The 25896-nt window shown below is 60.1% G+C and overlaps 1 protein-coding gene across 3 annotated transcripts in view; it reads right to left on the reverse strand.

Annotated features, from left to right (window-relative positions):
* CACNA1G (calcium voltage-gated channel subunit alpha1 G) overlaps positions 1–25896 on the reverse strand; it is a 62571-nt gene that overhangs the window by 4350 nt on the left and 32325 nt on the right. For 2 of the 3 annotated variants that reach the window (XM_064583768.1, XM_064583767.1), the window contains 19 exons: positions 22808–22892; positions 22530–22723; positions 21268–21699; positions 20268–20368; positions 19939–20062; positions 18085–18153; positions 17753–17937; positions 16748–16874; positions 15025–15150; positions 14465–14554; positions 13590–13782; positions 11650–11703; positions 6477–6628; positions 5598–5707; positions 4822–4955; positions 4522–4592; positions 4305–4383; positions 4089–4210; positions 3547–3900 (listed from right to left, as the gene is read on the reverse strand). In XM_064583768.1, the coding sequence (XP_064439838.1) occupies positions 3547–3900; positions 4089–4210; positions 4305–4383; positions 4522–4592; positions 4822–4955; positions 5598–5707; positions 6477–6628; positions 11650–11703; positions 13590–13782; positions 14465–14554; positions 15025–15150; positions 16748–16874; positions 17753–17937; positions 18085–18153; positions 19939–20062; positions 20268–20368; positions 21268–21699; positions 22530–22723; positions 22808–22892 (2802 nt within the window). Of the gene's footprint in view, positions 1–610; positions 746–2716; positions 2861–3546; positions 3901–4088; positions 4211–4304; positions 4384–4521; positions 4593–4821; positions 4956–5597; positions 5708–6476; positions 6629–11649; positions 11704–13589; positions 13783–14464; positions 14555–15024; positions 15151–16747; positions 16875–17752; positions 17938–18084; positions 18154–19938; positions 20063–20267; positions 20369–21267; positions 21700–22529; positions 22724–22807; positions 22893–25896 lie in introns of all 3 variants that reach the window. The other variant, XM_064583769.1, reaches the window with a different exon arrangement.

Genomic DNA, 25896 nt, shown 5'->3' on the forward strand with positions numbered 1-25896 from the left:
GTTGGAAGGGGAAGGGGAGCTGGGCAGGGGTGAAGAAGCTGTCCCAAACACAAAGACCCCCCCCCCCCCCGGACATGGGGACACGCAGGGACAGCAACGGAGGAGACAGGGACAGCTCCCCAGGCAGAAGGGCTGGTTGGTAGCAGCAGAGATGGTTTCACCCACCGGGAGGAAGGGGGAATGGCTCATGTGGTGAGGAGGGGGGAGGGAGGGGAGCGGGGGGGGGGGGCGGGGAAGGGCTGGCTTGCACAGGCTCCAAATACAGAGACTGACTCCGCATCCAGGCAGGCCCCTTGGTTAGCTAGCTGCCTGATGCCACCTCTGTTTTGGGCTGTGTTACTCCTGGATGTCTAGGTTAACTCTTTCACAACTGTGCCCCTGGGCCCTTGAGGCCCCAGTTTAATCTCGTCTAATTTCTTTGTCCACAGTGGGGAACTGGAAAGACCTAGGGATGCCTGGGGCACGGAGCGCGCTTGCTGGGGGATGCCTCTGGGTGGGGCCTGGTGGCAGAGAGAGAGAGAGAGAGAGGGGAGGGGAGGGATCTGGAGCCCTGCAGCCAGCCCAGCCCCTGGGGAGGCTGGGGGAGCAGGAAGGGGCCATGTGTAAGTACATTGCTCTCCAGGGCACTAAGTAAGAGTGTGTGAGTGTCATCAGGCAAAGAGTCATCCGTCAGAGCTAGAGAGCAGGATGGTTCAGACACAATCTCTGACGTCAGAGACAGAGCCTCCATCTCAGCTAGAGGGATCTAGACAGGGAGAGAGATGATCAGGCATAAGAAACGAGGACAACACACACACTTGCGTGTGCACGCACACACACACACGCACACACACACATGCGCACGCGCACACACAGAGCCCCCCTTTCCTCCTTTCCATGAAGCAGAAGCACGGGGGGGAAAAGGCCTCTCTTCTCTCTCCCCACCCCTCTCCCAAGTCAACTGACAACACCTCCCCCCCTTCAAGCCCCTCCTCTGATCTGAGAGGATGCGGCAGGCGCCAAAGAGAGCAAACCCCGAACCCCGAACCCCGAACCCCGACAAAGCAGGAGAAGCAGAAACTTATTCTAAAGATACCCCAGGAACCTGAATGGCCCCCTCCCACACTACCACCACCCAGGGAGGAAGCGGGAAGCAGGGAGGGCTTTCAACTCTCAGAAAGATGAGACCAGAAAAAAAAAAAAGAAGAAAGGCCAGCAAAGCACCTCTCTACTCTCGGCACAGACAGAGCAGCGTGGGGGGCGCTGGGGACAAAGCTGCCAATCTGATGACTGTTTTCTGCTTATTCTGTCTGCTTCCAAAAGCCTGGCAGGACTTGGCCTGCCCCCAGATTCTGGCTTCTCCCCTCCTGGGCCCTCCTCCGCCTGCCGGCAGCTTGCCCGCCCTCTTTAGCTTTGGTTCTGGGAGATGCTCTCCTCCTGCCGCCATTCTGAATTGAGCGCACTGGGGTGGGCCACCACGCAAACTGGCTGGCTCACCAGGGATCTGCGGGGGGGATTTCAGTGCCTACAGCACCCTGGGGAAGGGGAGGGCCATCCCTCCCAGATGAGCCATCTGCCTGATCAGCCCATCATGTCCTCTTCTCTCCCCACACCCCCCCTCCCCCCCCACCCCGCCCCACCGCCATGAGCCTCCTTCAGGATGGGAGGTCTCAGGAAGGGATGGGCTCTCTCACAGATCATTCTAGGTCATTGCCAGGTTGAAGTCCCTACAGCCCATCTGAGACTGAATTCCAAGAGGGGATTCAAGAGGTCAGGGACCCTAGAGGCAGGGTCCCTTCCTATGTGAGGATAACGTCTATTTCTTTGGAACAGGCTACAGGTGTCCCAGGTACTGGGAAGCTGCCTTCCTTCCCCTCCACCCAACAGGGCCTGTGGAACACCAGGCTTTTCTATCTCCCACTAACACCTGTTTTCTTGCCTCCACTCCAGGCCTACCGGGGGCTTCCCTGCAGCGCCTGACCCAGGAGAGATGACAGGGCGCTCTGCCAAATGGAAGGGGCCACAAGGGGGGAAGAGGTGGGTAGGAGAACCCCAGGAAGCCGAAGAGCCGTGTTTAGATGGGACTGGGAAAGAAAAACACGCAGAGCTGTGGAAAGAGACTGGGCTTATGGGGGACACCTGGTCTTATTTCACGGCGAGGTCCCCAGAATCCACTCTCAGCTGGAACCTTCCATTTCCTCCCATGACCAGGTCAGAAAGCACTGGCTACTGAGAGCACTCATCATGTCTAATGGGCTCCATGGCTAAAAAAGCCACCAAACAGAGATTTGGGGGATGGGCGCTGGACAGAGGGAAGAAGCAGACGGTGGCCTAAGACATAGCCCTCCACGGGTCCCCTGGCCACCTGCACTATCCCCAAAAGCGCTTCTCCCCTGGATTTGGCACCTCCCTCCCTCCACCCACTAAGGTCCCACTGCCAACTTGTCTTCTGCCCCCTCCTCTTTTTGTCCAGGTTCTTTCTGCCGAACGCCCTCTGTAAACCCCTCCTCCATTCGTCCTTCTCCCCTGGAAGTGCAATCTCAGTGTCCCTACCTTCCAAGTATGTGTTCCAAGGGTTAATCTCAGCATGTAAGAACCCCCGGCTGCCTCCTGCCAAGCCCAAAGCTCAACTGAGGCCCTGAGGCTGTTCTTTCCCCAGCGACCCAGTGGGCAGGAAACACCCCCCCCCCACCTCCCCAGAAGCGCAGCGCAGCATGGCACAGCCCGGCACAGTAACCTGTGGGTCGGAGCCGCCCGGGCTGCGGGCGGGAGGGAAGGCAGAGGGCTGGCCCCCAGGGCCTGCCAGCTCGTCCATCAGCTTCAGCTCCCCTTCCAGGGAGCCCTGGATCAGCAGGGATATGGTGTCAAACAGCTGTCTGTCCTGGGGAGGACCAGCCCAGGAGGGGAGCCGGAGAGTCAGGGGAGTGGGGTTCAGAGGGGCAACGGGGGGAAGTGTCGCAGTGGCGGGGGATTGACAAAGAGACACAGAGGGAGAAAGAGGAGGAGGTCACATGCACACACATAGGTATGCACACACACACACCAGCAACAAAGACACAGGAGAAGGAGGAGGGGATAGGACAGAGGAGACAGAGGTGTGGGAGGGAGGAGAATGGGAGCCAGAGATGAGAAGAGCTCACAGGGAGAGAGGGAGAGGGAAAACGAAGGTAAGGAAAGGATTGAGAGATGGAATCAGGCAGGTTGAAGGGTGGGAAGGAAAGAGGTTTGGTAATCGGGCAAGGGTAAGAAAGAAACAGGAAGGAAACAGAAAACTTAGCCTTGAACCTAAGAGCCAAGACGGGGAGGCCGACTGGGCTGGAGGCGCAGGGCGTGGACGAGCCAGCACACGTGCCCGTGGCTTGCTGGGGTGGCCCTGTGCTGCGAGGGCGGGCAGCCTCTCTGGGGACGGGCGGGGGACCGCTTACCCCTCAGCATCCAGGCAGGAGGGGCAGAAGGATCCAGGTGGGGCCCTGGGGTCTGCCACGCTGCCCACTCCCTGTCCACCACCCACCCAGCCACTGGCCACAGGTCCCATGCCCCTCTCGGCAGGGGTGGCCATCTGCTCACCGTGGGGTGCTCCAGGGAAGAGCGCGAGGCTGCTCCAGCGTGGGCCGCAGTGTGCGGGACCCCAGGCTTGGGGCTGTCGGGGCTGTCGGGGCCCTCGACCCCAGGCCAGAGGAAGGGGCTGCCCAGCGGCGAGTGGGGCTGTGGGCTAAGCGTCTTCATCTCCAGCTCCAGCTCAGCCTCCAGCTCAGCCTCCTCTTTGGCCTCCTTGTTGCTTTCCTCCAGGTGCTTCATCAGCACGGCGATCACCACGTTGACCAGCACAAACTGGGCCGTCAGCACGAAGGACACGAAGTAGATGGGGGAGATGACCGTATTGTAGCAGGTGGACTCCTGGTCACAGTCCCGGAGGGTGTCCTGCGGGCAGCAAAAGCATTACACACTGTCCCGGGGAGCGGGAGTTCTGGAGTGTTCCTGCATAGGGGAATTCCCTGCTTTTATTCACAGCCACTCATCTTGCTCAGGAATCTGGGCTCAAGGAGTGGGACTGCCTCCCCGGGGCCAGGGCCAGCCCTGGCAGGGCCCCCGCGGCTGTGGGCGCTCACCTTCATGATGCCATTCCAGTTGTCACCCGTGGAGACTCGGAAGAGGGTCAGGAAGGCCATGCCAAAGTTCCGAAAGGTGGCATGCCGGCCCAGGCCCTCGCAGGGGTGCGTCTCATCACACTCTAGAGGAGGAGGGCAGGAGAGAGAGGCCCGAGTTAGTGCGGGAGCCCCTGGGCCTCCAGCCCTGGCTCCTCTACCCTCCCCACCCCGACTCACCCAGGTCTCCAAAGAGCTCCACACCCAGAGCTGCAAAGATGAAAAACAACAACATGAAGAGAAGTCCCAGGTTCCCCACCTGGAAGAGAGGAAAAGAAATGGGAAAGGTGCCACTGGGTCTCCCAGCCAGCTTCCCTGAGCTCCCTACTGCCCATCCCTTCGGAAAGCACCCCCTCCCCCCAAGAGGGCCCCTCCCCCCCACACCCCCTCCAGCTACCTGGGGCAGGGCCTGCATGACCGTGTCCAGCAACGCCCGCATGCCCACAGCCATCTTCAGTAGCTTCAGCACTGCAGAACAGGACAGACCGGTGAGCCGCCCCCCACTCCACCAGCTCCACCCCTGCCCTCGGCCCAGCTCCCAGCCCTCCCCTTTGGCAGAGGCTGGGGCCGGGAGAGAGACCCATGGGAACACACACGCATGAAGTCCCTGGCCAGCCACAGAGCCACCCCCGGCCGTTTCCCCCCTGGGCCAGTCACCCTGGGCAGGTGGGTGGTGGGCGAGTAGCCGGGCACTGACCTCGGGCAATGCGCAGCACCCTCATGATGCGGATGATGGTGGGGTTGATGGGCAGCGAGGCATTGACCTCGATCTCCTCCAGCGTGATGCCCATGATGGATAGCAGCACGATGGCCAAGTCCAGCTGGTTCCACCTGGAAAGAGGACACAGCTCCCTGAGGGGGGAGCACCGCAGAAGAGGGGGCAGGCGTGGCTACCCAAGTGACTACAGAAAGGAGGGTGGAGGTCAGCCAGTCCCGCCTCTCCATCCTGTGGAGAAGGCATGGCTTGACTCGGGTCACAAAGGCACAGGTCAGACTGAGACTTGAGCTCAAGGACCTCTGCTTTTCATTTGTATTCATTCATTTTTTTTTTTTAAATTTGGCACTTATATGCTGTTTACTAGGTGTCAAGCACTGTTTTAAAGCCTTTACAAATAAGAACTCATAATCTTCACAGTATTGTTTCTCCTTTTATAGATAAGGAAACCAACATACAGAGAAGTTGAGTAACTTACCCTAGGTCACCAGCTTCTAAGTGGTGGCGCCAGGATCCGAGTCTGGTCCGGGCAGTCTGGCTCCAGGCTCTGTGCTCTTAAGCCCCAGTCTGGGCCACATCGATTTCCAGCTGCCTGTGTTCCCCCAGGCCCTGGATGCCCCCCCACTCCCCCCTGCTATCAGCCCTCGGTGGGTCCTAGAGTGGAGGCTGTACCTCAGGAGTCCAGAAAGGTTTTTCAGCATTTCCCTGGGAGACATGTCCTTTCCCCCACTCTCCCACACCCCACCGCTCTCTGTTACCTGTCCTGGAAGAACCGACGGAAGCCAAAGGCCACGAGTTTAAAAACTGACTCCAAGACAAAGATGATGGTGAAGATGTAGTTGCAGATCTTCAAGGCCTCATCCAGGATCTGGCAGGGATAGGGGGCAGTCTACGCAGGGTCTCCTAAGGCCCAGGGGGGATGCCTGCCCCTCCCCCTCCATCACAATTCCGGATCTGGGAGACAGGGGAGTCTAAGGGGACCTTTCTTTTCTGTCCCTGCCATGATGGTCGACCATTGGTCACCACACCAGGATAGAAGAGGGTCCTTAGGCATGATCCGAACTTTGTGCTAAAGGATCTCTCTCCTTGAGGGATGGGGAGGAGACCCCATGAGAATGTGCTGGAAGGCACAGAAGGCTAGAGCCCGGAAAGGGCCTTGTGCATTACTAATTCAACATCCCCATTTTACAGATGGGGAGCCTGAGGGCTGGAGGACAGCTGACGGTGGCTGATCTGAGGAGCGGCAAGATCATTGGTGAGTTTGGAGCTGGACATTCACTAGAGTCGTAACCCTGAAAGGGCAGACACTGGTCTTCACTGGTCTGCCTTCTTTACCCTCAAAGGGTAAAGAAGCCCATGGCAGGCACTCAATAAATATTTGCTGGGTGAAGAAGTCAGGTCCTCCGCTTCCTAGCTATATGACCTTGGTCTAGTCATGGAACCTCTCTGAGCCTCAGCGTCCTCATCCGTAAAGCCAAGATGATACCCACTTCCAAGAGTCGCTGCAAGGTGTGCATAAGGAACTCCTGTAGGGTGCCCAGGAGTTGCCCAAGGTACCCCAGCACAGGGGAGGTTAGCTTCACCCTGCGGGCCCATGGCTGGACACAGGGCCCGGGGGGCCGGTCACTCGCTCCTACCTGGGGCTGCTGGTAGTGTTCCATGGCCATGGTGACCACATTCAGCCCAATGACACCCGTGATGAAGAGGTCCAGATAATGGCTGGTACACAAGTGGTGGACGAGGAGCCGGAAGCGGGAGTAGTCTGAGTAGTAGGGCTTGCACTGGGCCTCTGGTGGGGCAGGGGGGAGAGCAGAGCAGCCATCGGGCCCCTGCCCCACGGCGCCCCCGCCACCCGAGTCCCTCACAGCCGCCAGCCTCTAACGCCAGAGCCGCAACATTCCAGAGTCCTCCGCATCCTCGCCCTCCACACACTGCCTTTCTCGTGGGGGGGCCGGGGGGCTCCCTCGGCGTCTGCCCTCCAAGCGTCTGTTCTACTGGCTACAGCTGGGTGCAGAAGGGGTCAGGACATGCAGAGCTCCCCACCCACATTAGACACCAGGTGAGCCCCGTCCCCGAGGCAGCCTCCAAAATCCACCAGCCCCTCATAATGCCCTTGACTTGGTGTCCCGCCGTAAGGCCAGATCAATACGATGGAAAATAGCTGGTCTTACAGGAGGAAGCTCCACCAACAGAGAGGCAAAGGTCCTTGCTCTTTTACCTCGCTCAGCCCCTCGGGGGGGCGGCAGAGCAGATTACCCAGAGCTGGGATTTGGGGATAACACCGGAGATTGGAAATTGGACATCTTCTTGGCTGGCCGCACTGACCCACCCTGAGGGCCTCCAGAAGGCCCTCATGGGGTGGGGGAGGCGGGGTGCAGAGGGGAGGCCACAGGGCTCTGCGCTTCCCAGATTCATCTGGGGGGGGCTCCACCTGAAGGACTCACCCAGTTTCTAATGAGGCCATGCCCCGCCTGCTCCTGGATGTCAGGGCGGCGTCAGACTACAGGCTGGGCTGGAAGCACTGTCTGAGATCTGTCAGAGGCATATTTCTCTTGTAATTAGTGAACCACTTAGTTACAAAATCATGGGGCCAGAAGGTTGGGCTGCTAAGCAGGCAGAATGAATCTGGGGGCAGGAGAGGGCAGGGGGCCCCTCCTCCGGGTGCTGAGGAAAGGCCAGGCCAAGTTGGGGATGGATGTCAACTGGAGGCGGTTGACAGATTGCCACAAAGAAAGAAGAGGCTCCCCATGGGGAGGCTTGGGGCAGCCTCAGGTCCCAGACAGCCCTTCTCCCTCGGAAAGTCTAGGGCAGAAGCCAGCCAGCAAGGGCTGCCGCCTCTGAGGTCCGCGCCACGGGTAGCTGGCTCAGGGGCAGCAGGAAGCTTCGGGTCCAGGCCAGCTCAGATATAAGTGTCCTTCCCCATGCAGAGGACTATGGAACAGAGAGGTAAACTGAGGCAGGGAGTGGCCTGGGGTGGGCCCCCACCGAAGGCCGAAGGAAGAAGAGCGCCCAAGAACTGCATGTGCAGGCTCACCGGATGCCACTCTCCAGCATCGGCCTTGAGGTATGGATAACCAAGAGGCAGAAAGTCCCGAATGTTCTGGTGCACCATAGACTGCGTTAGGCCATCATTTTGTTTTCAGACATGGGCCAGCCAACTCTGGCTTTGTTAGCTCAGATGGCCCTCTGCTCCCCAGGGCAGGGGCAGGTAGAGAGGCTCGGGAAAGGGGACAACATGAGGCCACGGGTCATCCACACTGCGATTGTGGAGGGCGGACCAGGCGAGCCGGGCCTCTTCCTTCCTTCCTTCAGTACCCACGAGAGCCAGAGGGCGCTAGTCGCCCTGCGTTGCCTTAGCAGCTGAACACTGTCTCTGCATTAATCTCTGTAAGTGCCGAGAGCACCCGATCTCATTATGCTAAAATATGAATGGAGAATTAACTAAAATGCTTGAATACAATTAGGTTAGAAAAAGTGGTTCCTTATTAGCCCCGTTATTAGCTGAGATAATGCAGGGGAGGGGTGGGGAGAGCCCCCCCCTTCCCTGTCCCCCTAGTCTGACTACGTAGGCAGCCCCAGGCCAAAGGGAGTTGCTGCTACTACCTCTGTCTTCTGGCCTCGCCCTAGCTGTCTGAGGGCAGGCGGACTGGGATTGGCCTGCGACCCTCCTCCAGGCAGCCCGGAGCAAAGGGGGCGACAGGGCAGAGGCAGGGCATGTTGCTCAGAGTGACAGGTGCTGGGCCCCTGAGGTCTGCCCCTCCAGCCCCGGCCCCCACCCCAGACCAGCGGGTGCCGAGGCTGCCAGAAATCCCAAGGGTCCCAGGGCCAGTCTGATCGGCATGCCCTTGGTCAACCCCTTTGTTTTACGCAGGGAGGGAACGAGGCCCCGCACAAGGGACTTGTCCGCACATTGTGAGGCCAGGATGGAGCCAGGACGGAACTCCCACCCGCATCTCCCGCCAGCCGCCTGGTGGGTTTAGACACGAGGCCTTGCGCCCTTGCCCCAGAGGGGCCCTTCGGAGAATTTGCCCAAAGGCTCTCGCTCTTAGGCTTTGGATGATGCCACCCCGCTGTGGCTCCCCAGGCCTGGGTTCTCCAGGCAAGCCTCTGAGCTCAGAGAAGTCGAGACCTCCCGGAGTAGCCTTGGACGGGGCTGCTCCTCCGAGGGCTCCGGCCATAGCCCATCTTCCCGCCGCCCACCAGTAGGAGCTGCCTTGGGCTGAGCTGGAGAGTCGGAGGAGGGGCGCCCCCAGGACTGCCCAGCCCCCAGCCAGGGCAGGAGCCGGGAGAGGAGCAGGGACCGCACGGCTGTGAGTGAGGACAACAGGCGCAGGCAGTTAGTGGAGCCCAAGGCACAGCCAGGGCAGAGGGTTTGCAAAGAAGAGTGGCAAGGAATAGGCGGAAGGCAGGGGTCGCTCCCAGGGACACAGGCCCCCTTGGCAGAGGCCACACCTTCAGCTGCTGTGGCCAGGCCTGATCACGGGGTCCCGGTGGAATGAGAGAGGTGAGGGGACGTAAGCGCCACAGGGGGCCGACAGGAGCGCAGTGGATGTCAGTCAGTGACCCTGGTCCCTCCCTTTGCCTGGAAGCTGGGCTCGACCCAGGTGTCCTGTCAGGCCCATTCCCCTGATAATCAGTGAGTCTTTCCTTCTCTCTTTCCCGGGGTCTGGCTGGCCGCCTCCTCTGGGAGCAGCACCGAGTGGGAGTAGAGCTGGCCGGGAGGTGTGGTGCACGGGGTGGGGATGGGGGGTTCATTCTAGCTGCCCCAGACTAGGGGGTGCGACTTCATACCCATCACACAGCTGGGTAGACCACACATCATCATTGCCATCCCCTGGCAACGGATTGGAAATGCAGATGTTCAGGTCCTCCCCTAGAGCACTCCAGGAGAATTTCTAGGGCGGTGTTCAGGAATCTGTGTTCTACTATGTTCTTCAGGTGGTTCTTAGGCACACAGCAGTGTGAAAAGCTCTACTAGAGACCACACAGAGCACCAGGTTTGGGAAAGAGGGGTCTGGGAGTGGTCCGAGCCCTTGCGAGGGGTCTCTGAGTCTTCATCACCAGCTGGAAAGGTAAGACACACTATTGTCATCATGGGACGTGCCTGTAGGTGCCAACGGGAGCATGGTGGAATGTGCCCAAAATGGGGGTGCAGCGTGAGGATAACAACAGATGTGGGGCATTGAGTGGGTGTCTTGGGAGGAGACCTTGGGGCCAAGAGGACCTGAGTGTGTTAATTCCTGGTGGAGAAGCTTCTTTGGACTAGCCCTATGCTAGGGTGGTATCAGGATAAATAAATGAGCAAGTGTGGACACTCCAGTCTTCAGATCAGGTGACCCTATAAGGGAAAAGCTGAAGCTACTTCCTCCTCCCCTCCCCTCCCCCCAACACATCAGGAATTTGTGTACAGCCTGACACAGAGACGTGGGACCCAGGCAAGACAGACACGAACCTGCCGGAGCCTCCTGAACCCCCAGACAGATAGATGGTCTCTCAGTGCCAAACACCAGAGCTTGGCACCATGAGGACAGAAGACATCAATCCTCAGGGATGGCCTCCCAAATCAAGGCTCAGGGATACCCTGAGCCCTCACAGATCAGGCAGCCCAACACCTAGAGGGCAGCGTCTGCCAGAGTCTGGCTTCTGGGGGAGCGCAGAATAGTGGGGAAAGGTGCAGCCCAGTGGTTCCCAGCCTGAAGTCCCAAGTCCTCCACAGCCCAAGAAGGCAGCCACATGGGGGTCCTTATGTCCTTTTCAATACTTCTAAAAGCTTAAAAGAACTCATACTAGGCCCATGTTAAGACCCCACAGACCAGCTTAATGGCAAGAGGGTCTTTCTTTGCTATTGTTCCATGAGAAACCTTCCGCAGCTCAGAAGCTCTGGTGAGCAATTAGATGTGCCTTTGATTAGCAAAAGCAGTGAAACAAAGTCATTACTGAGGTGCACCTAACTTCAAAGGCAGGCTCTTAGAACATGGGATCTGCTGGAGGAGACGATAAGGGGAGCCCTTGGGGATGAACAGATTGGGAACCACTGGGCAAAGACATCAGAGGGTGGAACGAGGCCCTGCAGCCCTGTCCCAGGCTCCCCTGAGCCTCTGACCCTCTGCCTGGGGGCCGTGTTGGGGGAGCAGTGGCCTGAGGACCAGGGGAGGACAAGCAGGACCAGAGCCTTCCCAGGGACACGGCTCTCAAAGACAAGGACCCAACTCACCCCTGAACCTTTGGCTTTCTGGGGGGGAGAAGCTTGCGGCTAACTCAGGCCTTCGATTCCCAATCCTGCTGTTTGTAGCGATGATGTGGCCATCGCGATTACTTGACTATTAATGAGTCTGTTCAATTATTCATTGTTACATTTTTAAAACAAATCCTTTCCCTCTCTGCTCCTCTCATCCCGCTTGCTTGGATCAAAGTCTCCCCTTCAGACAAAAGGAGACGGGAGAAATTTGCAGCTCTAACAATCGAACGGTGTGACACGGGGGAGGAGCAGGAGTGGGAACAGGCCGCAGGGGGCTGGGCAGCTGGGCCCTTGGAAGCCCTGCAGGGAGAAGGTGCGTCCTCCAAGAGGTGTGGGAGGAAGGAACGTGCAAGACCGTCCCCTCCCAGTCCGGCGTAGCACAGGCCTAGAGGATGACGCAGAGCCCGGCGCCCCAGGGACCCTCACTCCCTCACCCCAAGAGGATGGAATCAATGAGCCAAGGAGGGGGGAGCAAAGAGGACATCGCGGCACGCATGAGGCGGGCCTGGGGGCAGGTAGGGCCTGACTGCCCCCGGGCCTCGCCCTGGAACCCACAACCCCAGACGCAGTACCTGGCGCCGCGCTGGATGAGCTGCCGGAAGCAATTACATCGTCCAGCATTAGATCTAAAAGAACGAAACACGACATTGGTCACTGGCCGGACCAGGTGGGCTGGGCAGGGCCCCCTCTAAGCAGCTTGCTCCCCCTTGGCTCCAACCCTCGCTCCACCTATAAATGGGATGCCCCGAGCACGGGTGGCTGGTCCTGAGTGTCCAGCCCCAAACTCTGGGCCCAGGGCACTTGAGGAAGATGAGCCATTGGGCCAGCTCCTCAGGGTCACAGGGCAGGGAGACGGAGTCATAGGGAGGGGCAGGCAGCCTGTCATAAGAACAGATGTCCACTCCTACCCACACCTCGGCCTGGGCAGCACCTGAGATAGCTCCAGACCCCAGAAGGGGAGCCAGCTGGTCAGGCAGGGCCACAAGTGCCTCCTGCCAAAAGAATTCCACCTGGAGAGGTCCTGCCACTGAGAAGGCAGACTGCAAGGAGGGGCGGGGCGGATGGAGCAGGGGTGCTGGCGTGGCTGCTGGGGGTGGTGCACCTGCTCAGCTTCAGACATCCACTGGGAGAGCCCAGATGGGGCCCCTACCCCAGAGTCAAGCAGGGGGCGTGGGGCATGGGCGTTGAGGATGTGGGACGTGGAGAACTGCACCACCCACCACTGCCCAGAGGTCAGTATCTCCTCGCCATCGCCATGGGTCCTGAGGTCCTGCCCCACCTCCCCCGGCACAGGGAGCTCCGGGTCTGTCCCCCCCCACCAGCCCCAGCCCCTCCCCGCCCCCTCCCCTCGCTCTAGGTGCCCCCCATAGGTAGCAGGAGATAGGGCCAGAGGCCGAGCGGAGGGAGGGGCACCGCGCCCGCTAACCCCTTTGTTGGTACTCACATTTCAACAAACCAAAGGGAAAACTCAGAGCACTGCACACATCTTATTGGCGTGAGGAAGACGGTTTTTGAAAGGGCAGAGAGAAGGGAACCCCGTGGACCAGACAGAGACAGACACACAAAGCCTTAGAGAAACCCACGCACAAAGATACTCAGCGAGACGTGGGCCGTGACTGAGGGAGAGTCACAGAGATTATGGAGTACCAGACAGACGGACAGGGACCCGAAGACGGGGAGACAGGTGCAGACACACCTGGAGAAACAAAGGGGCTCCCGCGCCTGTTCCTTCTCTCGAATTCTTCCTGGAATCTGTGTCTTTTCCCTTAGTCTTGGCCTACCCCTGGCCTAAGAGCATGAGGAGGGATGGGAGGGGGCCTCCCCCAACCAACGCCGATGTTGGAGATCCCAGGTGAGGGGGCTGAAGGGTCTAAGGCCAGAGAGTCGTGAGCCTAGAGTTCCACACCTTCCCTGAGAGATTTTTCCCCACCCCGGCTTGGCAAAAAAAAAAAAAAAAAAAAGACAACCAGGAACCAGGAAGCCATGGGCTTTTGCTGGAGATAGGGAGAGAGAGTGGGTCTGGGGTTCTCTCACGCATTGTCCATTTGTCGGTTCTGCAACTACAGACCCTAGGCAGGCGCAGGTTCGAGGTGCTTGCTCCCCAACCCAGGGGCAAGCGAGTCTGGCGCCTGGGCCAGTTCCTGGGTCTCTGGACACCGGCAGGCGGCAAAGTAGCAGGATTCTCATCCCATGAGGCTCCTCTGAGAGGCTAGCTGGGAGAGGTCGTGCATCACCTTCCGCCTGGCATCCTCTGAGGAGTATGATGCTGAGACCCGGGGAGCCCCGCAGGGTGCGGGTCACTCCCCCTCCCCCATGGGGCTGAACTGGTCTGCTTCATGCGTGCTCTAAAGGCTGACATGCTCTTGAGGGGAAGGAGGTGAGGAGGGGGGTGGGAGCACCTTCTCCCGGCCCCCCGCCCCAGCCCCTGGTCCCCTGCAGTCACAAGGCCAAGGTCAAGCACGACTCAGAGAGATGTGGAAAGACTACCGACCAGCCATCTGCTTCTCCTTACTCCTTCTCTTTTTCTCCAGTCTCCGCAGACGCTTCTCCTCCCGCCGCCGAGCCTCCTCCTCCTCCTGGTGCTGCCGACACTTGTGGAAGTTCTCCACCACCACGCCCACAAACATGTTCAGGACAAAGAAGGCCACAATGAGCAGGAACGAGATGAAGTACAGCAGCATCCAGGGGTTGTGGTTCATGATGGGCTGGTGGGGATCAGGAAGCACAGGGGGAAGCATCAGCCTGAGGATGCGTCAGACCCAGCTGCCTCAGGTGCTGCCCCACAGCCTGGGGTCATTAAGACGCGGTCTGCAGGCTTAGTTAGCTACAGGGCCCCAGCAGGTGATCTAAATGAGTGATGTGGCTTCGATGTTAGACAGTAGGGAGGGGTGGAGACTGTGGCAAAGTAGAGGGGTAGGTATTCTATCCAAAAGGGGAAGCTGCTTCCTTGTTCCAGGTAACTCCTGCCCCAAGGAAGGCAAACCCTATGTTCCCAGATCCTTAGACTAATCCTGCGCAGGCCCAATTTCTGCATTTTCACGTGAAATCCACCAATTTTTAGATGTTTGCTACTATTCAAAAAAGTGTAAACGTGTTGCAATCTAATAAAACACATAATCCTGCACAGGCCTAATTCTGGATTTTTGCATGAAATCCACCAATTTTTAGATGTTTGCCACTATTCAAAAAAGTGTAAACATGTTGCAATCTAATAAAGCACGCCGGGATTTGGCCCGCAGGCTACCAGTCAAAGCCTCTGCCGTAAGGGGTGAGGTCTTTTTGATGGCATTTTGCCAGCCAGCCTCCCTCTTTCTGTCCAGGGCCTGCACCACATCATGCCTAGAGCGGCCTGAGCCCAAAGGTGGATCCTGCCCACCCCAACCCTACCTGTTGGTCCACACCCACAGCATCCAGCCCGTCGTACATGATGTCCACCCAGCCATCCTTGGAGGCCAGCACGAACAGGGACATCAGGGCCTTGGGGGAGGGGAGGAGGAGAAACCATCTGAAACCTGGGATGTGTGGCCAAACCAACCACCACCTGTCCCCAGAGCACCTCCTGGCAGAGCACCTCAGGGGACCCTCGCTCTTCAGAGGTCAGGCCCGAGTCACACTCTGGGCCCTATGAGAGCTCTCTGTCCCAGGGCTCCGTGGCTCGTGTGAAGCCAGAGAAGCCCTGGGAGATGATCAAGGCCTCTGAGCAAGGGACACCAGAGCCCTGGAAATCCAGAAAGCAACACCAGGCCGGGTTTCGGAAGCAAACCAGCAAAAGTGAATGAGCGATTTCATCTTCTACATGGCTCTGTGTTTGCGAACACCAAAGAAGAGAAGGTGCTGACGATGCTGGCAAGTCAGTTGCCCTGTGCGCATCGTGACGCGTGGACTCTTGTCCTCTCCGGATGCCTGCCATCGCCACCCCCACCCCCACCTTGGAGCGTGGAGCTCACCTGGCCGAGGTTGTCAAAGTTGTACTTGTGCCGGACCCACCGGTAACTGGCCTCAGCACAGTCAGACTTGTTGGTGATGTTCCTGGTGTCCTCGCCTTGGCATACGAAGAACTTCCCTTTGAAGAGCTAGACACGCACACGCGGGGAGACGGAGCCGAGTGAGCTGTGGCCACAGGAAGCCCTGAGCTCCCCAGCCCCACCCCTCCCACACAAGCTCTGGGGCCCAAGAGCTCCCGGCACACCCTGGCGGAGGACCCGGTGCACGGACAGGAACCTCCCCTGCAGGCACCCCTTCCTTCGGTCTCCTGGGAGCAGAGACCCAAGGAGAAAAGGAGAAAAGGCCAGCGGGGCAGGTGCCGGGGAAGGATGGGGTGGGGGGTGGGGGGGGAATGTTCACTGGTTTTCTACGAAGGGTGAAGCCAGTGGTTCTCCGAGTGGGGTCCCTGGACCAGCAGCATTGGCATCATCTGGGAACATGCTAGAAATGCAAACTCTCAGGCCCACCCTAGACCCACTGAATCCGACACTCTGGGGGAGAGGCCAAGCGACCGGGTTTAATGGTGGGGAAAGCCTAGGTATTATCGACTCCACTTGACAGGTGAGGAAAACCGAGGCTCAGAGAAGTAAATTCACACTCAGCTAAGGTTGAATACCCTGTAGGTGGCAGAAAAGGGGCTTGAACTCAGGTATCTGACTGGAAAGCTCCCTCTCATCCCAGAACAGATCAGGCCAGGACTGCGGGTGGGGAAGGGAAGGGAGGGCCGGGAGGACCAGGAGGCCTGGGCAAGCCGCTGAGAATGGACCTAAGTCCACTGGAAAAGCCCAGGACTGGGCTCCCAGTGGTTCCCTCTGCTCATCCAAGCTGGCTGGAATGAAGGAAGCGAAGGGGCGCTGGGTGTGCCAAGAGGCACCACACAGCGTTGGCAAATGTACACCAGCCTGGTCCCTGGGGCTAGAGAATTCTAGGAAACCAGGGACAGCCCTCTCCCCAGGGCAAAGAGGACACTCTGGGAAGCCAAAGGACGGGAATGGGAGGGGCAGTAGCCACCCGGGAGCTCCCCCGCCGCCGCCGCCGCCCAGACAGTTGGCTGTCTACCCTGAAGCCGAAACAGCTGGAGCCAGGGGGTTCTGGAAGGCTGGGGTGGAGGGGCTCCCCGGCTCCTGGGGGCGCCTGCTGACTCCTGCAGGCGGCTCCTGATCTTTTTCTCCTCTGAAGCCAGTTTCCTCCCCGGGCCAGAGGCCCAGTTTCCCCAGCAGCCCCCACTTCCTGCCTCGTCTGGGGTCTGCACCCTCCTGCCTGCCAGCTCGCCGCTAACCTGGCCAGCTGTCTGGGCTCTGGATCCCCAGGCCTGGCCTGCAGCCCGCTCCGCTCAAGCAGGGGAGGAGGGGTGGGGACCCCGGAGCAGACCGGGGCCAGGGCAGCGTCTGTTCTCCAGAGTGCAGTGTGGGAGGGGGGCAGCAAAAGCAGTCTGCAGCTGCCCTAGGTCAGCGGCCTCTCTGAGGCCCTCGTCCCCTTTGGGGACCTCTTCTAGGCTCCTAGTTTTCTGCAAAACGCCCTGGAAGCAAAGGCACCTGAGGCCTAGGGCCTCGAGGGAAGGGTCCCTGTTTATTCCTTTCTGGAATAAAGACAGCAGCAGCAGCTCGAGCCTCCGCATCCAAGGCCCAAGAGGAAGGCCACACCTCGGGTTTCCACCGCCCCCTGGCCCCCAGATCCCCCACAAACCTGCACCCCCAGGATGCCAAAAATGATGAAGAAGGCACAACAGATGACCACGATGTTGCCGATGGGTTTCAGCGAGGACATCAGCGTTTCCACTACCAGCTTCAGCCCCTGGGCCCGGCTAATGACCCTGGGGAGGGACAGAGGGGAATAAGAGGGGTTCCCTCAGCTCGGAAGCTCCCTTGTCCCTTGTCCTGCTGTCCCCCCCACCCCCACTGATCTGGGCTCACTGGTCCCCATCCCGGACTCTGGCTTTCTGGCCTCCACGTGCAGAGCACTTCTCTTTGCACGGGATCCCTGCCATGGGGACCGCCACCCCCAATCTCTCCAAATGGGATGCAGACACCCCCACCTCCCCCTGTTCCCCCTCCACTCCCAGATGTCAAAGTATGACCTGATGGGGCTGGGGTGGGGACTCAACTCAAGGGAGGCGGGACCCAGGGACGCAGTTTGTCGTGCGGACAGGGAGACCAACTTGCAGGGGGCATGGAGGGTGCAGGCAAGGAGGGGGAGGGGGTGGGTCAGTCAGTATTGTCTCCATTCGTGGAACGTTCTGACATGGGAGTGGGGGGTGGGTGGAGAGTGATGGTGGGAGGGTCTCCTGAGAGAGCAGATGCCCTGCTAGCAGGGTTAGCTGGTGGGTGGTCCCTGAGAGGTGTGTGAAGGCAGGGAAAGGAGTCTGTTACCTCACCAGGGAGGACGGTCACCCCCAATGGTGCCACGCAAGGGAGACCTTTAGCTGAAGGATATGAGGACCCTGCCTGTGACCTCTTACATTGGGGCCTATCCAAGGTCAGGGGCATGCTAGCCCTGAGCCGTCTGTCCTGTGGGGAGGGTCACGGTGGGAGCGCGCTCAAGGAGGGAAACTCCTAGGGCCATGGCTCAAGCCAAGCGATGCCAGGGCTCCCTGTGGGGGTCACAGGCAGGAAGCAGGGGCTCATGGGGCTCTCGTGCCCCTGCGGGGCTGTTGGTGCTGTCCCTGAGGGGGGCGCTGGGCCGGGGGCGCACCTGAGTGGGCGCAATGTCCGCAGTAGCCGCAGAACCCTCAACATGCCCAGGATCTTGGTGCTGCTGTCGGAGACCATGGACACCAGGATGTCGATGATGGAGATGAGCACCAGCAGCCCGTCGAGGATGTTCCAGCTGCTACGCAGGTACGCCTGCTCCCCGAAGCACCAGCCCAGCGCTACCACCTGGGGACGCCCGCTGCATCACTGTCGCCGCCACCTCCCTGCGGTCCCCAGCCCCGTCCTCCGACTGCGGTCAATCTCTCCAACCCCTCGCCCCCCGGCCCGCGCCAGGAACCAGGGAGCCCCAAAGCAACACCGACCCCCCATCACCTTCACGGTCATCTCTGCCAGAAAGACTGCAGTAAAGATGTAATTGGAGAGGGTCAGGAAGATGCGTTCCTGCAAGAGACAGCAAGCAGGTCTCGCCCACGAGGAGCCCCCTTCGTGGGCCAGGGCTGCTCTGCATACAGAAGCCAGGAATTGCCTCCAACATTTGACTCAGGAAAACGGCCCCCACCTTCCCCAACAAGGCAGACAACCTCTTCTCCCCAGACCTCTCCCTCTCCCTCTCTCTCTCACACACGCGCACACACACAGCAAGCACCAGGCCCCCTGACTCACTTGCAGCTCTGTGGACAGTCTGAACAGCACTGCCTCCCGCCCCCCGCATGGCCTGGAAGGAGAAACGTTCCCCCAACAGTGCTGTCATCTGAGCCCCATATCTCAGAGACCCTCCAAACTGGAGCAGGGTTTACCTTGACCTCTGACCCCCCTCATCCTACTCTCCACCCTTCTGCCCGTACCTGCTTTCCCTCTGTGTGGCCCAGCAATGGAGCCACAGGGCAAGCAAGGAGCCTGACTATAGCCTGTGTGTCCCCTGGCACCACATTTATGGGGACATGGGTGGGGGCAGGGCGGGAAAGCAGGTGACCTGGTCCCCTGATATCTGTAGGCGGAGTCCATCCCCGGGTGGCAGGGAGAGGGCTGGGGAGGTCTGGAGAGGCAGTAGGCAGAGCGTGAGTGTCAGAGAGAGAAACAGAGGAAGGGAATGAGAGAAGCGGGCACAGGACAGAGTGAGAGGTAGAGGCGCTGAGGGCAAGAGCGGGGCTGAGATATGGTGATGGAGGCAGAGGGCCGTGCAGCAAGGCCTTGGGCAGGTGGCGGACACAGGAGCCGTGTGACCAGCCACCCTTGCTCCAGCCCACACAAGCCCCAGGGGTGGGGGTCCCCTCACCCACCTATTCCCAGCCCGGCCCTCCATTCAAAAGGGTCCCTCTGTCCCCACCCTGGCCCTGCTAGAGCTCACCCCAATGGAGACTAGGAGCCCAGGAGCACTGAAATCTGAATGGCAGTGTGGGGGAGCAGTGAGGAGGGGTGGGGGGCCACTCTGAGCGAGTGGGGCAAGATGCCGTGAGGGGCAAACACTGTCTGGGGGTAGGGGCCTATGATGCCCGGCTGGGGAGAGACAGCTTCCGGAACCAGCTGGGCCCGTCCTGAAGAGGTTGGGTCCCTGGGCATATATCCAGATACTCAGGCCTCTGGCCCTTCCTCTCCTTCTGAGGACGAACAGGTTCACAGGTTCACTAACAGGTTCACGCCAAGCAGAAGTGACGAATGTCCCCACTAACGTGCCTCAAAACCTACTTGTGACCTGGCAGGACCAAGAGGATCGAAGGGCATCTCCCTCTCCCCCACTCTACATTGCCCATGGGGTAGGCTGGGCAGGACGTCTTCCCCCATCAGGGCAGAGGTCATGGGCGAAACCCAGACCTTCTGTAGGGAGGAGGGGAAGCAAGACCACTCAGCCCAGCCGGGGCCTCTCCTGCTGTTCGCATCACCCCAACACTCGCCGACTCCCACTGGGGCCCCACAGGTCTCTGGCTCCCGAGCACGTGCGGGGTCTACTAATAGCTGGGATGCAGTGGGGCTCCCCGGTAAGGAGCAGGCCCCCCCGCACCCCCAGCTTGGCTGCTGTATCACAGAAGGGAAATGGAGGCAGGGGCGGGAGAGGGACACGGCAGGCAGCCCCGGGTGCCAGGTGCCAGGGAGGCCTAAAGGAGACTCCTGGTTCCCTCCCTCCGTGTCGCTCTGGGCCTCCCCCCCCGCCTTGCTGGCTCCGTGGGCGCTAACCCAGGAGGCGGCTGGCACTCAAACAGCCACCGAGCTTAGTCTTTGGTGACTCACAGCACTGTGGGGGTCGATCTTGGGACGCTCCATGGCGATGGTGATGCAGTTGAGGAAGATGATGACAAGGACCACATGGTCGAACATCTTGTGGGTGATGATTCGGTGACATAGGAGGCGGAACCTGCTGGAAGACAGGCAAATGCTGGGCAGGAGGCGAGCAAGGCAGCAGTGAGAGGCCTTGCTCGGCAGCCCCCTCCCCCCCCCGGGCTCTCCCAGCCCGGGGCCCCTCCCTCACTTGCCCCTAGGCCAGGGGACCCTTCTAGCCTCCCTGAGATGGTGTCACGGGGTCATTCCCCAGGAGGAGAGGTCAGGGACCCCCTGCTCACCTTGACTGAGGAGGGAAGATGTACGCGGACCAGGAGTCTCGCTCGTGGCAGCAGGCAGGCAGCCGGGCTCGGACCCATGCTCTCATCCGCTCCCCTCTGCTCTGTAGAAGGATCACAGGACTCGTGTGCAGGCCCGGGCCCCCAAGTCCCCCGAGCCCACCCTGCTCTTCGTCAGCAGCTCCATGGCCCTCACACCCTGTCTAGCCTCTCCCACTTGGCTCAGCTCTCTGCCGTGCTTCTCTTCCTTTATTCCTAAGACCCCCATCTCCCTGTTAGCCCCTTCTCATCCCCTTCTCATCGCTCACTTCGCTCATCTCCTCCCTCCTCCCTTGCACGCCCCCTCCCAGGCTCTCTGCCTCCAGCCCGGCCCCACCTGCCCTCCCTGTTTCCCTCCCCACTGGGCTTGGAAGCCATATCAATTATCAAACATTGTCCCCATCACAGCTGTCTGTTCAAAGACACACCTGGGACCAGGAGACACTGGCCCCTTCTCACATGCTAACCCTGAGGTCCTGGGTCCCTGTGCCCCATCCCCAGGGTTAAAGGTGGTGGTGAGGGGCCCGGGGGAGGGGTGAATGGGTGAGGGCGGGTGTGAAGTCAAGGCTTGCGATGAGGTCCAGATGAGAGAGGGGGATGGGGAGGGCATCAGTTTGGAGAGATGAGTGATGGGTATTTCTGAGTCACAGGGGGAGGGCCATGAAAGATTCATACACATCTGCCCGAAACCATTCATATCCACCAAGGACCGCAGCGCTGCAGCCCCACGGGTGGCGAGGATCTGCGGCTCGGTGGGGCGGGCATTGGGAGGAAAGGGGCAGTTTGGAGCTCAGCTTCAGGGTCGGCACCCCTTGACCTCCCCTGGGGCGTGATGGGGCGTGATGGTAACTCCCTGAATGCCACAGAGCCGGGAGGGGCTTGTCCAGCTGGGCGCCAGGTCGGGCACAGTTCCCCTCGGTTCAAGGTCAGGGGTGAGAGCTCACTGTGCCCGCAGGGGCCTCACCAGGTTGCCCTCGTCATCGCCATCGTCCCCATCCAGTGGGGGGTCGTCGGGCCGCAGGGCCCGGGCCAGGCGCCCCGAGGCCGACTTGCCGTTGCAGTCCTGGTGCTCGGAGGCTGAGCTGCGGCCACTGGCCGTGCGGTGCAGCGCGGGAACCCGCAGCGTGTCCGGCAGGTCAAAGGAGTTCTTGGCCTCCCGCTCCAGGGAGCCCCCGTGGCGCCGGTCGCTGCCCGCCGGGCTGGCCCTCTCCTCTTCAGAGCTCTCCTCCTCGTCCTGGCTCTCTCGGCCCTCGCCCGACAACAGGGACCGCCGCTCCCCACTCGGGCTCCTCCGCTTCAGGCTGGGGGCATGGCCCAGGCTGTTTCGGCTGGAGCGCCTGCTGGCCCAGCTGCTCGCTGCACTCCAGGGGCTGTGTGGAGAGCTGCGGGTGCTCGGCTGGGGGGTGGGGGAGCCAAGAAGAGGGTGGTCGCCACCAAGACCTCCCAGCCCTGCACCCCCCTCCCATGCATGCTGTCTCCTGTGAGCCTCCCCAGCATCACATCAGGTATAGAGGTGTGAGCAGGAGTCCTGGACCAGACGCCTGGGTTCCGATTTTTTACTCCAACCAGCTGTGTGACCTTGGCAAGTTACTAAACCTCTCTGTGCCTCAGTTCCTCGTCTGTGTATGAGATATGACACTGGGACCTATTCTTCGTTCAGTTGACTGGCAGTATAAAAAGATTGCAGGAGCATGGGCCCTGACATTGGCTCCTGGATTAAAGTGCTGGCTCAGTCACCTGCTCACTGCAGAGCTTCCCACAAATCAGTTTGGCAATCTGAGACTCAGATCCCCATCTCTAAAATGGGGATAATAATGATACCTACGTCATAGAGTTGCAATGAGGATTCAATGCATTTAGAATATTTATGAGCAGTATCTAGAACAGTGCCTCGTCCAGAATTACTAACTGCATGGGATTTGCTGTGCTTACGATGAAGTATTAAGAAGGTAAGGACTGCCCCCTCTTCCAAAATGCAACTCAGAGGTTGAGCTTCACACAAGGTCGCCGAGTTAAGGGACCGAAGAATAGGATTAGAACACGGCTCTTCTGCCCCCCGAATCCAGAGCTCTACGCCTGCCTGCATTACTAGACCTACTGACTTCCCTGGGGCTTGTCAGGCCTATGGCTCAGAGGCTGTCCCTTTGGGCCTGTCCACTTCCCTCCTCTTTTCCCTCCTGACATCTGCGCATCTCCCACCATCCGGCACCCACATGCACCCCATACCGGTGACTTCATCTCATGGGCCGCCCCTGGCTCAGCAGACCCGCTGCTGCTGGTGCGGCGGGAGGCGGGGCCCACCACCTCAGCCAGGCCGGTGCTGGAACTCTTGGGGAGCGACATGGGTGTGGCGGCCGTGTGGATGATAAGAGGTGGCAGCAGGTTCCTCCGCAGCTCCGGGTGCTCCCCCAGGGACACCACTGCTGAGGGAGAAAGGGAGAGACCCTGAGTCCACTCGAGGCTGGCCCAGGGCCAGGGGCAGCACCCGCGGGATAGATACGCACAGGCCATGGGCTTCTTCCTGTCCCCATTCCCATCCAGGCTGGGTGAGAAGAAATCGGGCTCCGATTCGGACTTGGTGGCATCTCCCTAGGTGGGGGAGGAGCAGGCCATTAGGGTCCCAGCCGGGCAGGGGTTAGTGGGATGGACTGAGGTCTCCCTGTCTCCACACGCACACACCACATACAGGCTACGGGAACCAGCAACCACAGCACGAGGCATGCACTGGTGCAGGCCAGACCACACAGCGTGGGGCCCAGAGCTCCCCAGGGCCCCCGACACCTCTGCCTCCCACCAGCCACACCTCTGAGAAGGCCACGGCTCACCCCACAGCCCACAACACAACCAGCCAGGCTGGAACTGGCTCCAGGAGGGGCTGAGAGGAGAAGGGAGAGTGAGCCGGGCAGGGGGGTGGCAGAGGCCAGAGGGAGCTGGGGACCTAGGTGAAAGGGTCACTAGAGCCTAAATTCCAATTTGTGCCCTCTGCTTTCCTTCCAAGGCTGCCCTCCCCTGGGCCTCAGACCTGAGGACCCCAGGAGGCAATTGAAAGACCCCAGACAGAGCAGCTCAGCCCAAGGAGGTCACTGCGGGCCCGCTGCTTCGTGCCCTGGTCTCCCCCCAGACCCCGCCCCTTCCCCTGGCCCCATTTGTACCTCTGTCCCCGTCTCTGGGGCAGTTTTTCCTTCTTAGCAGGTCAGTAGGTTCCCCAGTAATTACACACTTCTCCTTAAGAAGTTATTAAGAAATACTTGATTGCTACTTTTGATAAGGACATAAATATTGTGTAATTGGCATCTCAGGGGATCATTTTCATTAACTCAGTTTACATCCCTAACGAGGCCTTTAATTATCGAGCGGGAACTCCAGGGGGCTGCTCGGGATGCACAGCACGGTAGGGTCCTGCGGGGATCCTGGCTCCGGCCCTCTATTCCAGTGCCAGAGCAGGAAACGGCCGAGCACAGGCTGGGTGCGGGGGCCAGAGGAGGAGCGTGTCCCCGAATACCTGCTGGCCCTCCTAGGCGGCCAGGGGGCCAGAGACACGGAAGTGGATTTAAAATTCTGGTACCTTCCGGTACCTCCACCCTCACATCCTCCCAAACACTTGTCCTGAGCTGAGGCAGCTTGTGGGGTCTCCAGTAGGGGCTCGGGGCAAGGGGGAGGGGAGAGAGATGGGGGAACACGGTCTGCGGCCACGGATCCCGAGTCCACGGAGGCCCGACGACTCGGACTCCTCGGGGACCTCAGCGTCGGCACGCACACGCGGTGTCCCCGACACGTGCACACAGAGGATTCTAAGTCCCTTCCTTCTCCCGCCCCTCCACCGGTCCGGCGGGGGACGGGAATGGTGCCCTTTGCAGGTGGATGGGGGCAGAGGCAAGGAGGCTCCTCCTCTCAATGTCCTCGGCAGGGGAGGGAAGGGACTTGAAATCGAAGCAAACCTCACGACACCAGTGACCACCACAGCTACTACAGGTGCACAGCAGCTGAGCGTGAACACGAGCACAGAGACGCGGAGGCAGAGTGGAGGGCGCACAGGGCACGGGGATGGCGGCATGCCGACTCATGATCGCGTACCTACCCCCTGGGAGTCGACAGGCAGCTGAATACAGCTTAACTGTCCACTCGCATCTTCCCGTTTGCTGATTTCCTACAGGGAGACGGGGAGGCAGGGGACGGGCGCTGGTCACAGGCGCTCGGGCTTTCAGACATCAGCAGTGTCGAAAGAGGATGAAGAAAAGGATGGTGCAAACCGGGCAGGGGTGGGAGGGGGACAAGACACCGGGGGTAGGGGAGGAGGAGAGAGGGGACAGAACGGCCTTCCAGAATTCAGCCACAGGCCCTCGGGCCAGAATGAATCTGAAGGGTGAGGGCAGGGAAGGGAGACCGAGCCCTCCCCCCGGTTAATCCTAATAGTGACAGCTACAGTGCACTGGGGTGCCAGCCCTCCCAAAACTGCCTTATGAATACCAGCTCGCCTCTCGCAAGGTGGGAAGGAAGTACCACCAATGTCATCTTAGAGGAGGCACCTGAGGTTTGGAGAAGCTAAGACAACTGTCCCAAGGCATGCAGAGAGTAAGAGGTACATCTGGGCCTCGTACCTGAGTCTCCAGCTCACCTCTTACTGGCCCCGCACTGGCAGGGGGCTTGGGGAATGGGCAGGGAGGGTGGGAAGGAGGAGGGGATGGAGCCCGAGGCTGGCAGGAGGCTGAAGGCCGGGAGCTGGAACAGGCCTCCCCAATCCCCCACGCTCAGCCTGCATCCCTCCAAATCAGACCGGGTCCAGCTGCTCCCACTGGGATGGGATGTGACAAGTAACACTGGGATGACAGCTATGATGTTGTTTAATATCAATTAATGGCCTCACACAGGGCCTGACGCCTGTTCATTTAATTAAGTGTGTGGATGATAAATATACAGGGATTCAGGGCACTGCCCCCTGCAAGTCGGGAAATCAAGACTGAGCCAGCCCAGCCCCCTGGGGCTCCTCCCTCTTACCTCTTGGCAGGGTGGCAAGGCCAGCCAGGGGCTACCCTTGAGCCCTCCTGCTAGTGATGCCCCACAAAACGGGGGCGGCCACTTCCTCTACTGAGGTGGCTTGCCTCGTTTGTGAGAAAGCCGGCCATCACAATAGCAAGAAGCAGCCTCTCCTGCCAGATCGCGGGGCTCCCTCAAAGCAACATGCACAACCCCCTGAAACTCGTACCCGAGAGGGCAGGTGCTTCTGGAAGCATCCAGGTCACCGGCATTGAGTGACTGACCCTCCCCTCCCTCACCCAGGTGTTGGCCCACCACAGGCAGGACAGCGGGCAGCTGGTCCAGCCCCTCCCGTGGGCACTCCAGGGCCATGCCCTGCCTCCCCCACCCCCACCCCCTGAGGGGGGTTGATCTGGACCTCCTTTCTCCATCCCACCCCAGGCCTGAAGCGCCAAGCCCTGAGTGGGACCCTCCCCTACAGGCACCTATGTTCTGCGAGGGTTGAGGAGGCTGTGGCCCCAGGCCCTACCCCGCCCCGCTCAGGCTGGGGCAGCCACGGCCCCCAGCAGGGCCAGAGTGACCTGCCTTGTTCCCAGCAGCCCACTTCGCTGCTGCCTAG

This window comes from Mirounga angustirostris, unplaced genomic scaffold (assembly GCF_029215605.1).
Source record: "Mirounga angustirostris isolate CCGP_5_RB_7025 unplaced genomic scaffold, mMirAng1.0.hap1 SCAF_17, whole genome shotgun sequence".
Classification (NCBI taxonomy): domain Eukaryota; kingdom Metazoa; phylum Chordata; class Mammalia; order Carnivora; family Phocidae; genus Mirounga; species Mirounga angustirostris.